This window comes from Salvia miltiorrhiza, chromosome 7, assembly GCF_028751815.1.
Source record: "Salvia miltiorrhiza cultivar Shanhuang (shh) chromosome 7, IMPLAD_Smil_shh, whole genome shotgun sequence".
Classification (NCBI taxonomy): domain Eukaryota; kingdom Viridiplantae; phylum Streptophyta; class Magnoliopsida; order Lamiales; family Lamiaceae; genus Salvia; species Salvia miltiorrhiza.
Window position 1 is genome coordinate 23,046,711 of NC_080393.1, and position 14,193 is coordinate 23,060,903.

Here is a 14,193-nt window from a genome sequence, read left to right on the forward strand (position 1 = left end):
TATAGGCTTTGCAGCAAATTAAGTCACGGGCGGCTAGAATTGAGCGGGCACGGCTTTTGTGGGATTTGTTTGAAAAAATTGAAGCTTTGATAAGAGAGATAAATTGGGTAGGGCCCATTTACACAATATTTTATGTTAAATTAGGGTTAAGAAGTAGAGAAGCAGCCGCGCACTTGAGAGAAGGAAAAAATCAGCCGCTGGAGGAAAAAATCCATTGTTTTGGTTCCTCTTCTTCAAATCAGCCGCACTCCACTTGAGAGAAGGAAAAAATCAGCCCATTTACACAATATTTTACACAATTCACGCCATGGCTTCTTCTTCAAACCAAGTAAGTATACTTGTTATTTGTTTTGTATATGTTAGATATATTTATATGTTAAGAATCTATATGTTTTGTATATGTTTCGAATTTTGTATATTTTTAAGTAAGTATATGTTTTGTATGTTTCGAATTTTTATATGTTTTGTATATGGGTGAATTTTTATGTTAGAATCATTATGTTAGAATTTATATGTTTGTATGTTACAATTTATATGTTTCGAATTTTCATATGTTTTGTATAGTATTGAATTTTGATTTAGATATAGTATTTGTTAGATTTATTTATATGTTTCGTATATGTTAGATATAGTGTAGTTGAGTGCTGTTACAAGTTTGAGTATAGTTTCAGTGTTGTTAGAATTTTTATTTAGTTGAAGCATATTTAGATATATTTAATCGTCTATTTAGATCATTAGGTTAATTTTACTGTATTACGCATAAAATAATAACGTTTTTTTGGTTATTCAGAATTTAACAATTTATAACATACTAATAAAAACATATAGAACCATAATTACCTAATATCCGCCAGTAATTAATCTTTTTAAGAAGTAGCTGCCGGGTTTGAAAACACCAGGCGGCTACTTCTTAAAAAAATTAATTACTGGCGGATACTTGTTTATTGTGGTTCTATATTTTTTTATTTATGTTTCTAGTAATTTAATAGTTAATTATGCCTTATTATTAGTTGATGTTTGTTAATTCATTATGTTTTGTAAATTGAGTTATTTTTTGTATTGAATAGGTCCCTTATTCGAGGCCCGAGCAAATCAATCGTGTGGCAGTTGAGATCAGTACGTACAACAATATTAGTTACCTATCGACAGTAGTCTCGAGACTAAACGAAATTGGCGGTTTTGCACTGGAGAATACGTTCAGGCATGGGTGCTTTGGGATGATGTTGGATTGGCAGCCGGGCCAGAAGTGCAATGCTGCATTGCACCATATTGTCTCTCGTCATCTTAAGATCACGAGAGACGATGAGGATGATGAGATCTGCTTCTACATCAACGGGAGGAACGTTGAGTTTACTCCGAGAGATTTCGCTCTCGTGACAGGATTGTCCTTTGGGGATGATCCTTTTGACCCCGAGGCTGAGCACGATCTGAGTCGGGCTCATACATTTAGACAATTTTGCCGCTCTCAACCGGTGTCAGTGCGGGAGCTGGCGGATATATATTTCGACACCGTCAATCCAGTGGTTGACACCGACGGCGGGTTGTACCTCCGTGTGGCCCACTTGTTGGTGCTACACGCATTTGTATTAGGAGTGGACGTGCGCCGACCCGTGCAGTCCTGGACTTGGAAGCTGGTGGATGATTTGCCGACCTTTTCCAGATTTCCTTGGGGATCGTGCGTGTATAGAAGCTTGAACTACAGGTTGAAGCACAGCACAATCAAAAAGGATTGTAAAAAGTATCACTTCTACGGTCCTTCTTGGGCCCTATTCATTTGGGGTCTTGAGAAAATTCCCTATTTGGGCCCAGCCATAGCCATATGCAATGCGGGGGTTTACCCTAGATTTCGGAGGTGGACGTTCGTGAAGACCAAGTTGGATGGGTTACAGAGTTATTTTGAGTCTCCGGTAATAATTTAGTTGTTTATTTGTTAATATTATTTTAGTTTATGAATATTAATGTTTGACTACATTTTTTTGGTTTCTAGGAGAACGGGATATGGGAGATGGTCCCCGATGAGTACGAGGCCAAGACATCTTACTGGCTATCGGTGGCAGGCGTCAATGCCGGGATAGGGGTTCGAGTACCAGAGCCGGTAGTCTTTGGTCATAGGCAGCCTCGGCAGCGCTACACTGGTGGGGACCACAACGAGGATGCTCCTGAGCATCAACCTCGGCGTCGCAGTATGAGACAGGATACTGGCAAGCGCCCGAGGGGACAAATAGTGGACACCTCATCGAGCAGCAGCCATCACGATCAGAGCATTGGGGGCGATCACCCCGTTGATTCTGGTCGAAGGTCTCACAGTCACAGAGCCCCGAGGCCTAGGCACGAGGATGCTCCTGCACCTTCACAGTGGAGCGAGGAGGATTGGCAGCGCATGCAGCACATGATGCGCGAGAGTGAGGAACGGGTAGCGAGGACCGTGGAGGACAGCCTGTTCAGGAGGATTAAGAGATATTTCGAGGACAAGTTCGATGCTATGCGTTGCCGATGCTCGCATAGCACTGATGTTCACGTGCCCAGACCTGCTCCACGATCTCACTCTGACAGGAGACGCGAGCCCCAGCCCGAGCCCGACTCCGATCCGGCGCAGCCTACATCCTCAGAGGCCCCATCGCATCACCAATCCCCTGCACATGAGTCTCCTGCACGAGAGGTGGGACAGACTACTGGTGATGCCATGCACACCCCGCAGTGGCAGCATGATCCGTTTGGTGGCCCGACTAGTTTTGGTCATGTGCAGACTCCGCACATGGGTGTCCACCACATGCCCACATTCGAGGCGTCCAGTTCTTATGGTGGGCCACGCTACTCGTGGGCTGAGCCGGGCACGAGTTCAGCATACCCTTTTGAGCCGGCCCGTTCTTCGGCTCCGATCCTGACTCAAGATGAGATGCACGAGTATTGGAAGCAGTTTAGAGGGGTATGTTGTCGTTGCATTAAATTTACAAGTCATTTAATTTAAATTATGTCAACATTGTTTAACTTGCGTTGTTTTATGTGAATTATAGGGAGTTTCTGAGGCAGTTTCTGAGGCAGTAGCTGCTGTTCCCCTCAGTATTTGTGCACCGGAGGCTCCACGCAGAAGTCGCCGAGAACGGAACCCGTCGGCTGCACTTCGATCACCATACGTGCACAGCGCCGTGCCGAGACCCGTCGACTCACAGTATGTTGACGGGTTTGACCGTATGATGAAAGCTGGCAACCGTGGCAACTACCGGACGATGTCGGTGGCAGAGAGCGAACACCCTCTCCCGTTTAGCTTTTGGACCACTATGCAAAACACGAGAAGAGACCTCTCGTCCAATGTTGGTTAATTTATGAATCAGTTGTTATCATGTAAGTCTGGTCACTTGTTACTAACATTTAAGTACGTGCAGGCTGTTGATTGCTACATGATGACGATGAGATCGAGGTTGATGAGGGGTGATGACTTGATAGACGGTGTTGATGCGAGGACCACCATCGTATTGGATACAGAGTTATTCGTAAGCATTTAATTAAATATTATTATTGGATACAGAATTATAATCAAATATGCTTTTAATATAATGTTTAATTGCTGCAGAAATATTTCTATGATGAATTCACGCAGTTGATGTCAGCGTGGCGGGAAATGTTTCCCGCGAAGGCAGAAGGGCGGTTTATATATTTCGACGGAGTTTTTGCGTCGTGGCAACCGCATTCCAAGAAGATGTATATGGTGCATGGGCAGGGGGTATCTTCGACTCATGGCGATTGGATGAATGCCACAACGGTACACATATATATCTACAGTATCAATATGTTGGAGTAGTTCATTTTTTATTTCCTCTTCACCAATTGCATTTGCGTGTGCAGCTCATTTTGCCTATACATGTGTGTGGACGTTACATTACATGCCGAGTGGATTTGCTGAGTGGAGTTTGCGACATCTTCGATTCGCAGTTGTTCAAGACCATGCCGCAGCCGCGCTTCGATGTGATCGCCGCCCTATATCCGCTGCAGTGCCTGTTGGGTAAGATGCTTGAAGTGTCCCAGTGGTTCGCAAGGACCACGATTGTCGACAACCCGTTGGAAAACCTCCAATGGCGAAGGTTGAAAATCCAATATGCCGACGAGAATGAGCAGTTCCAGCAGCCAGATCAATGCAGCTCCGGTGTTTTTGCGTGCATGTATGTGGAGCGTCTGATATCAGGCTCGCCGAGCCTTGCGTGGGGCAATGGGCACGCCGCCGACTATAGGCGCAAGATAGGCAGTAGCATCTACGAGTTTTGCATCCCCGCATCGAAATAGCTTATGTATTTGTACATTTAAATGATAATTATGCAAATGACGTTTTGATTAGAGGTTGCAGTATCTTTTTGAGTATGTTTCTATGATTTTCCACTTGCATCCTAGATAAAATTATGAAATAAGATGATTAATGCAACTAGCCGCCAGTAAACAATTATCCGGAAGCAGTAGCCGCTTGAAAACATTTCAGCGGCTAATCACGGCGGGTAATTAATTTCTGGCGGCTACTTGGGCTAAACGTCTTATTTGATAGTTTAATGCATAAAAAAGCATACTTTGGGTGTTTTATGCTATGAACTAAACTTTTATATAAAACATTGTTCACTTCTCCAAAGTCTCATTCATAATTTCAACTCATAATTGTTAAGACATGTCCATGTTGGTCATTACTAAAGGCGTGTGTTTTCTGCTTCAAATATTTCAAATCAGGCAACACAATAGCTTCTAAAACATCAAAAAACCGATAATTATCAAAGTATCCGCCAGTAAATACATATCCGCGGCCAGTAGCCGCTGATGTTTATTGTTGGGCGGCTACTAGTGATAAACCATTAATTACTGGCGGATAGTGAGCATTCCATGGTGTTTGCTAGTTCATCGATATTATGCAAATGACACCGCTTCGAAATTTGTTCAATCAGTATCCAATACTCTCAACTTCAGAACATCACTTACTGGAATGAAAAAACATCAATATCCATCGAAATTTAATATAAAAGGAAATTAAACTACTGCTCCCAGCCCGTACCCTTGCATGCTCTACGTGTGTGGCCAGGCGAGCCACATAGACCACAGGTTTTGGGTGCTCGTTTTCCCAGACTACTTGATGCATCCGCTGTAGTAGTCCTTTGAGTCGGCCTCTCACCAGCTGAAGGAATTCTAGATTCTCTTGGTCGACCAGCTTGTCGCCGAGAAAGGTTTGGCAAAACAATATCAGTTGCAACTTCAAACGGAATTTCCCAGTGCTCTAAGGGAGGCAAGTGATTTACTGGACCGGAGTATGTTTGAACCAGTGAACTCCGCAGGTAGTAAGCTTCCACGTAATCTTCCACTGGCTCTTTCGCCTCACTGCGAAAAGAAAGATTATATTTAGTAGGCATCTAATAACTGTAATTTTATAATAAAATAGATTTAGCATACGTAATGGCTGCGATCGCATGAGAACACGGCATGCCGTCCAGGTCGAATTCATTGCATTCACAGCTCTTCGCTTGAAGGTCAACCATGAAGCGACGATCACCAGCACGAACCCTGTATTTTCTCTCGGAGGTCCTCTTCGCAGTGTAGCGACGACTCTTTGAGATCTCCGCACTTATCTTCTGTTTTGCCTCTGGAGTAAGAAGGTCATCGCTCTCTTCCGCAGACGCAAGTCTGTCATTGAACCACTGCTCCAGAACCATCCTGATTGCCTCCAGCATGGAGCATATAGGAAGGCGTCTGGCCCACAACAAACGGGCATTCAAAGCCTCGGCAGCATTAGATGTAAGAAAACTATAACGGGTCACCGGACTTTGTGATCGTGCCCACTTCTCAGGGCCTACGCGCATCAACTTCCCGTACGCCGCCGGCTTCAATTGAGCCATAGCCGACATTGCACGTGAAAATTCTGAGTCCGTGTAGGCGTATGCAGCCTGGCGGAAAAGCTCCACAACAGCTTGCCCGTAGCCCTTAATTTTGTTCTGCAAGTGGTAGTAGCAAAGACCGTGAGTAGCATTTGGTAACTCGCTCTTCACAGCATTAGCAATGGAGACATGCGCATCAGAGACAACTAGTAAGTTGTCGGGCTGACCAAAAGTTTGTCTCACATTTGAGAGGAACCACTTCCATGACTCATCATTCTCGATCGGCCCGACACCAAATGCCAACGGAAAAACTTGCTCGTTTGCGTCTTTTGTCACGGCGACGAACAAAATGCCATTGTTCTTCCCCTTCAAGTGTGTGCCGTCGACCACAATCACTGGCCGAAGCGAAAAGAAGAAAGGTGTGATGGAAGCCGCAAGAGCAAGAAACAGATGCTTGAACCGGTGGTTTTCGTCTACTTCCAAATCCATCACGGTGCCTGGATTCGCTTGACTTAGGGCATACAAATATTTGGGCAGAAGAAGGAACGAATCATCAATTCGACCGTATATCTTCTCTAAGCTGAGATTTCTTGCACGCAGCGCGACATCATATTTGATTCTGACGCCAAATTCACGTAACAACTCCGACATAATAGATTTCGGCTTAATGACCTCTCCGTCATCGCGTATTCTTTTTTCCACATAAGCTGCAACCACATTCGAATGTGCCTTTATTCGTTTCAAAATGCCCAACTCCCCTTCGCAAGAGTGCTCTTTAAACTTATGCACTCCCCACATCCCTCCGCCGTGACAAGATGCACGCACATCGAACTTGCACTTATCAGAGTGCTTGCACTTGTAATAGAGGCGTCCCTGATCTGAGCGTACAACTTTTGCCTCAGCCCCTTGCTTCATATTCCAGAAGCCAACAGCAAGGACCAATTCTTCTTTACTGTTGTAAAAAGAGTTCTTCCCCAAATCAGCAACTCTGGACAGCTCACTCTCGCGAGCAACGAGCGAAGTCGTGGCGTCCACTGGAATCAACGGAACTATCCAATTAGATAGATCACCGGTCGAGTCCGTCGGATTTCCGTGACGGGTTCTACTTTGTCGGATCCAACCTGCTCGCTCGGTCGCCGTGAACTCTATCAGATCATCGTCTAATAAATCCTCAGAGGCGGCAGAATCTGTGCCCGACTCGTTCGTTGGATCGTATTCTTCGTCTTCTTCATCAGAATCGTCATCAGGTTCTTCGGCTTCGTCTTCAGGTTGTACGGCTTCTTCATCAGAATCGTCATCCGTCCGCACCTGGTTGAATCTCCCGCACATTTCATTCAGATTCCATGCGGATTCGTCCAACGGTTGCCCATCCCATGAAAAGTACTGTGTTGGAGGCGCGCTCTCGCGAGCATGATACGACGTCTCATACTGACTAGATTGTGCTTCATCATCTCCGTATCCCGAAGCCTGGCCAAAATCAAAAGTAGGGATGTACACTTCTTCGACCGGGTCGTTGTTGTGCTCAACGTACACCATGGGATATTCGGCAGTTTCCAACAAGCCTTGCACATCATCGTCGTCACTTATTACGCATTTCGTCTCCCTTCCAAATCGATTGGTCGCCAAATAATACAATTGATAGTTCGGGCTCAACGAATGCGTTGTCAGCACATTGTTGATGCTGTATATCAGGCTCGCAACTGTTTCATTTAAGAGGGGAAGGACCTCCGTAGCCCCGCCAACATAGTGTATACCATCGACGACTCCGTTGTATCTCACATATATGTATCTCACGAATTCCATCTATAAAACCACATAAAATACAGTATTAAAATACGTTTAAAAAGTTCAAAACATCACAATAAGCTCGAAAAATGAAGTATCCGCCAGTAAATCATTATCCGACACCAGTAGCCGCTGACCTTGTAGGGTCGGCGGCTATTATCGTTTTCTAATGATATTCTGGCGGATACTTTATTTTTTGGGTTCAAAACATTCAATTATATTAGAAAAAAGTTTAATATTTCCCTAACATGCTTTTAAATTTCAGATAATAAAGAAATTCATTAAAATAACGTAAAACATGCTCTCAACGTTAAAAACAACGTACGATTAAACATGCAAACTATAATTTATACAAACAATACAGGAGAATCACCTTTTCGGGCTGAAATTCAACACAAATTGCCTCCTCTCGCACAAAACCACTCAAATCTTTAGGGTATGCCTGAATTTATGAAATTCAAGGTGAGTATTTCAATTTGTGTTTTGGTCATTCACAAATGCAGCCTTATAAGGACTAAACTTGATTCCTTACAAAAAGTTCACGTGAAGTGCAGTGTTCATTCAATACGGCTTCAATCTATTATTGCATGTCACCTCACGCATGCATAAAATTAGCATTAATGCCCCACTACAACCAAATTTTTTGCAGAGTCACCTTCTCAGTATGTACTTTTAATTTTTTACTAAAAAATTAAAAGTAAAAAATCGCAACAAATACAAAAGGGGAATGCGTATGTTATATTTAAACATTCATAACAAGCTGAAAAATTAAAAATTATACATAATTTGACATAAAATATTATTTTCTGCCTAACAGACCAAGTATCCGCCAGAAAATCGTACAAAAAGCCCAGTAGCCGCCATATATTTTTTGTTAGCGGCTAGTGATAAATCAAATAATTTAATGGCGGATACTTTACTTTTTGGCTATATAATATTATTTCATTACCGAATATATGAATTTCCAAATAATTGGTATATAATTTCTTATTATTTTATGTGCAAGTCTATTATTTTTTGTGTAGTCAAATCATGCATAAAGTGAGTGTTATTACCCCCACTATAATCCAAATTTTGGCAGATTCACTATCTCTCATATTTCCCATCCATGTGTACTTCTTGTACTGTACATATTTCACTATCTCTCATATTTCCCCTTGTAAAATTAAATAAAAATCTAAAAATAACGGTGCATATGTAACAATAAAAAATCACGAAGGATAAAAATTCACAATCATGCTAATTATGAACAAAGTATTTTTTTTGAAGCGAATAACACAAGTATCCGCCAGTAATTAGTAGCTGTTGAATAGTAGCCGCCGGTCACAAACTTCAGCGGCTACTTCGGCCGGCTACGAATTACTGGCGGATACATAGTTTAATGGTTTCAAAAAAAAAAATCTTAAGAATTGACATATTCGTGATTTTTTTGGCCTTCGTATTAATGTTTGTAACACACAAACGTCCCCTAATTTATTCAAAATTTGCAAATCTATTTAATCTTATAATGCATGAAAGTGACGTTTTCTCACATTTTGTACCAATTTTAACTGTTTTCTTACACAACTCTTACACAATTTCCATCATCATCAACTTTTACACAAAAAACCAAGCAACCCATCACCATCAAACTTGCTTTTCGGTCTTTGACTTTGAAAGTGGGTAGTTTTGCAAGACATATTATTGAAGTGGGTAGATTCCCCTATTAACACATTATTGTATCTACTATAAAAAAAATATATCCGATATAAAAATTAATGCAATAATAAAAAAAAATTCGTTCTCTGCAGGATTCGAACCCAAGTGGAGCATTCATCTAGTAAGATAATGCATCCACCTAGTGTTATTCACGGGCCGAAAACAGCCGGTTTCGAGCCAGAACCGGCGGTTCACGCTTCATCGGGAAGATGAATCGTGACCAGCCCGTGTGGAGAGGGAGAAGGGTCATTTCCAGCCAGGTTGGAAACCGCCAGTTAAGGGTTCGAAATGACCATTTTCATATTTTTTATATAGTGTATATATATTTTCTTATGAAATCATATTATTTAATGCATTATATGTAACAAAATTGTTGAAAAATCTATAAACGAAATAAAATTATAACTCATTAACACCCAACATGTAATAAAATTCATATTTTTATTAAATTTAAAGTAGAAAAAATTACAATTTATATGTACAAACCACCAAATAAAATAAGAATGGAGAAATTCATGAACAAAAAATAAATTACATGAACAAAAAAGATTGGAATGCGAAAGAATATTCATTTCTAAAAGAAATAAAGATATTGAGAAAATTAATAAACTTGTGAAAATAAGAAAATGTTTATAATTATATCTTAAGCAATAAGCTGCACTAGTTCCCTCTCAAAAAAAAAAAAGTTGCAGTAGTTTGGTGGTGGTAATTCGTCACTGATATCTGGATATTGACATATTGTAGATTGTGTATATAGGGGGCATTAATTTGTGTTATTTCCTTTCTAATAAGAAACGATTATTTACTTTGCTTGATAAGGTATATAATTAATTTTTTCTTTAAATTGAAATTATGATTATTTTTTTTAATTTTCATCCTTTTAATGAGATATGAATCAAGTAAAATAGCTCAAATAATATATTAACAAAGACCTTGGGATATTTTAAAATTTTAATAAGTAATTAGTTTTACCATTTTTTTTTATCTAAACTAAAAATCAATAGTAAACACTCCCTAATAGTATTATACTGTAACAGTCCGGCTCCAGACTTGACGGCTGTCCCACAGATCAACACGAGTCTTTTCTAACGTGTTTTGTCCTCACTCGCACGCTCCTTTAGAAACTTTCCAGGGGGTCACCCATCCCGGAATTGCTCCAAGCCAAGCACGTACGCTTAACATTGGAGTTTCTTCCACGTGGGCACCAGAAAAGAAGATGCATCTTGTTGATATGAGTAGCACCTATCAAATCATTTAAGCTCTCCTCGAATATGCAGTCTCATACCTGCATATTCTCATAATTCCTCTCGTTCGGGTGTGTTCCGGTTCATCCATGTGCCCCTCCGCTTGGAAGTCTTAATCGGAGCCGCTCCTTGTCCGTGCCTCTATTGCACCGGCAATCACTCCTCACTTCGTCCTCGGGCGTCACATATACTCAATCCCCTAAATAACTTCCTAGGAGGGAGGGGCCCAAATTTTAAGATAAAGTAATTGAGTATATTGAAAGTAGTGAAAATGCATTATAATTAGTATTAAAAATGGCGAAAAAAATGTTATAATTAATATTTGGAAAGGTGAAAAGTAAGAATAAGTTGTGTATTATTAGTGATGGAATAGTATCCCAATATTAATGAATAGAAAGTTATTCGAGAAACTATTCAAAAAAGAAAGATAGAAAGTTATTTGGAAGACGGAGTATATAGTGACGAGATCAGCCAGAATCTGATAATTATTTGATCAATCGTCACTTCATATGCGTGTACGTAATATAATTATGTTTTAGTAGATGGAGGGGATAAAGTCGGGACTCGGGATGAACGTGAACATCAAATCTCTACTAATCATTAATTTTATAGAGAAGCGAGCGAGGTCAAGTACTCATCAATCGGTATAATTTTCATCCTACAGTAAACAGAATATTATTTCCCTTTTAATTATTTAGTTGGTAAATAACTACAAAAAATAGGAATTGCATACAAATTGGAAATTTAAAGAATGAAAGGTCTACCTTATACCATCGTTGACGTTGTTTTAATATTGATATTTGATAATATACTTAATCAGTTTACCAAAATAAACCAAACCTTCCTTTAAATTAATTCATTATTAATTAATGGATCGATGCTTCACACCTTACATGCATATTTCCAATAATTGTTAGCAATATAATCGACCCGATCGAAAATATGCTTTAATCATATATATGAAAAAGAATTCAAATTAAATCCCTTGGTATAACTGAATATTAATGTGACTTCTGACTTGGTACCATATCCTGAAGTTGAAGAAATACACAATTATGATGAAAGACAAGTTGGTAAAATAATGGAAGTTCCCCACCTAAGTGCTTAGGTGGACCATCTATAAAATCCCACTGAATATATATTTATTCAATTCAAGTGAATCATATAGTAAAACCCTTCTCTTCTCTTCTCTTCTCCTGCGCCCAATTAGTTATATAATGGCAGTGCCCTCGAAAGACGGCGCGTGGCTGTGGTTTGGCGTGGGTTTGGTTGGTCTGATCCTCCTAACGACGGCCTCCACAAATGAAGAAGCGGCGGTGAGAGGAAGGCCGCAGTGGCTGGTGGAGAAGCCGTGCGACGAGATATACGTTGTCGGAGAAGGTGAAACCCTACACACCATCAGCGACAAGTGCGCCGATCCTTACATAGTCGAGAGGAATCCGCATATTCACGACCCCGATGATGTTTTTCCCGGCCTTGTCATAAAGATTGTGCCTCTCACACTCTAAATTAACACACACACACACACACAATATATATATTTATATGCCTGTATTATGCATATGTGTACATGTTTATATATATATATAGATTAGAGCGTGGATGGTGGATAATTAGCTTTAATTTGCTGAAAACCGATTAATAAAGCAAACTTCGGGTTATTGTTTGAGGGTGGGTTTTTCAAATTTACATTAATTTACGTACTTGTTAGCTACTTCAGTACGTTTGTATATGTAATAGAGGAAGAAATTCAACAATACGTATTCCCTTTCTTATTCTTTTTTTTTTTTTTTTTCCTTTTTTCTTTGTCAAGGTGAAGGATGATTTTATGTCTTATCTCTGTTATTATATATGTAAGTTTAACTTGGTCTTATTTCTGCCCTTTTTATTTTCAATTTATAAATTAAAATGTTAATAATTTCTCATTCAATGCAATATATATATTCGTTTTATTAGAACTCATTAATTATATGTGATTGATTAAGTGTTGGAAGTGGACAAGTGGTTTTCTTTGAGCCACTTTTTGTTGGTAAGAAAGATAAGTTGAAAGAGCTGTTAGGTACACGTATATATATGTATGTCAATCTTCTTACTGAGAATTGGGTATCGCAATTTCGTAATCCAGTGCACAATTTATTTATTGATTCGGTTGTCGATGTGTATAACCTACGTTTATTAATTATATATATAGTTCAGCAGTCATTTTCTGTACAACAACACGCATTTTAATTTATTTATCTTTTATAAATAACAAATAATTTAAAATATCGTGCTTGATGAACCTAAATTTAAAATTTTAACATTAAGCATTAACCACATTATCACTAAATTAACAGCTTGAAATTCAGTATACCACAACTAGTGGTCTACATGGGCCGAAAACTGCATGTTCAAGACCTGAACCGGCGCTTACGGTTTACTGGAAAGGCGAATCGTAACTGGCCCTTGTAATGTTCTTGGTGGGCCAGTTCCAGGCCTTGAACCGACAATTTCGAGTCGGGCTGAAAATCGGCGGTTCAAGGTCCGAACCGGCGATTTTCGGTAGTTTTTTTATAAAAAAATATTTTTAATGTCACTACAAAAAAAGCGCTGATTACCGACGGCTAAATGCCGTCGGTAAAAAAAGACGGCCGCCGGTAAATAGTGTTACCGGCGGCGATAACGGCGGCAATCTCCCGCCGCTAAACGGTTCGTCGGCAACGACAATAACGGCGGCGAACATCCGCCGTCGGCAGTTAACGGCGGCGCTGCCGCCGGAATTGTCGCCGTTAAACGGCGGAGCCTAGCCGGAGAAATAGCGGCGGCAGACACCGCCGCTAGTTACCGAGGGCTATCTTGCCGTCGGTAGAGAGCCACCGGAGTCCGGCTGACCCTGCCGGAAAACTACCGACGGCGAGTACCGCCGCTAACTAGCGGCGGCGAATCGCCGTCGGTAAAAATCTACCGCCGGCCGGTGGTTCACGCCGGAGGATGGCCGGGTATTTACCGAGGGGAAATTGCCGTCGGTAACTACCGACGGCGTTTTGCCCACGGTAATAGTTTTTATTTTATTTTTTTATTTTATTTTATTTTATTTTATTTATTTATTTATTTATTTATTTTATTGTATATTGTATATCCACAATTTATTTCCGTATTTATACGGTATTGCATACTTTAGACGAACTTCCCAGTCGGCGACCCGACTTCCCAGTGGGTCACCCATCTTGCTTGTGCTATGTGTCAAGCACGCTTAACTTTGAAATTCTTTTCGAGTGATCACCAGTACAGAACACTCGTATTATTGATATATCTACATCTATTAATTCATTTAAATGCTATATACTCACTCATATAATTATAATCTTTGAATATGTGGAGATAATACCTTAAATATGTTGTTAATTAGTGAGCGAGTTCGTTTCGGTCCTTATTTTTATCGTCGGTAAAATATTTAATTAATATTTAATAATTAATTAATTAATTAATTAATTTTTTTTTTTTTAACATTAATACACCAAAAGTGTTTTAATTTGGTTATTATAATGTGATTTGAATTTATTTGTTTATGTTAAATGCAATCATCATCATCATTGCCATAAATATATAAAACATTTATAGTTTTAATAATTAAAGCACTTGAAATA

The 14,193-nt window shown here is 40.0% G+C and overlaps 3 protein-coding genes across 3 annotated transcripts; 2 read left to right on the forward strand and 1 right to left on the reverse strand.

Moving 5' to 3' along the window:
- Positions 1–3,503, forward strand: LOC130993981 (uncharacterized). The gene is made up of 5 exons (XM_057919020.1): positions 1–328; positions 1,068–1,907; positions 1,988–2,926; positions 3,015–3,311; positions 3,384–3,503. The coding sequence occupies exons 1-5, from the start codon at positions 308–310 to the stop codon at positions 3,501–3,503; spliced, it is 2,217 nt and encodes a 738-aa protein (XP_057775003.1). The 5' UTR covers positions 1–307.
- Positions 3,504–3,670: 167 nt separating this feature from the next.
- On the forward strand, positions 3,671–4,329 carry LOC130993529 (uncharacterized). Its single transcript, XM_057918454.1, has 2 exons — positions 3,671–3,760; positions 3,844–4,329. The coding sequence occupies exons 1-2, from the start codon at positions 3,698–3,700 to the stop codon at positions 4,276–4,278; spliced, it is 498 nt and encodes a 165-aa protein (XP_057774437.1). The 5' UTR covers positions 3,671–3,697; the 3' UTR covers positions 4,279–4,329.
- Positions 4,330–4,980: 651 nt separating this feature from the next.
- On the reverse strand, positions 4,981–8,459 carry LOC130993530 (uncharacterized). The gene is made up of 3 exons (XM_057918455.1): positions 7,999–8,459; positions 5,419–7,643; positions 4,981–5,346 (listed from the first exon to the last, which is right to left on the reverse strand). The coding sequence occupies exons 2-3, from the start codon at positions 7,641–7,643 to the stop codon at positions 5,007–5,009; spliced, it is 2,565 nt and encodes an 854-aa protein (XP_057774438.1). The 5' UTR covers positions 7,999–8,459; the 3' UTR covers positions 4,981–5,006.
- Positions 8,460–14,193: the final 5,734 nt, after the last annotated feature.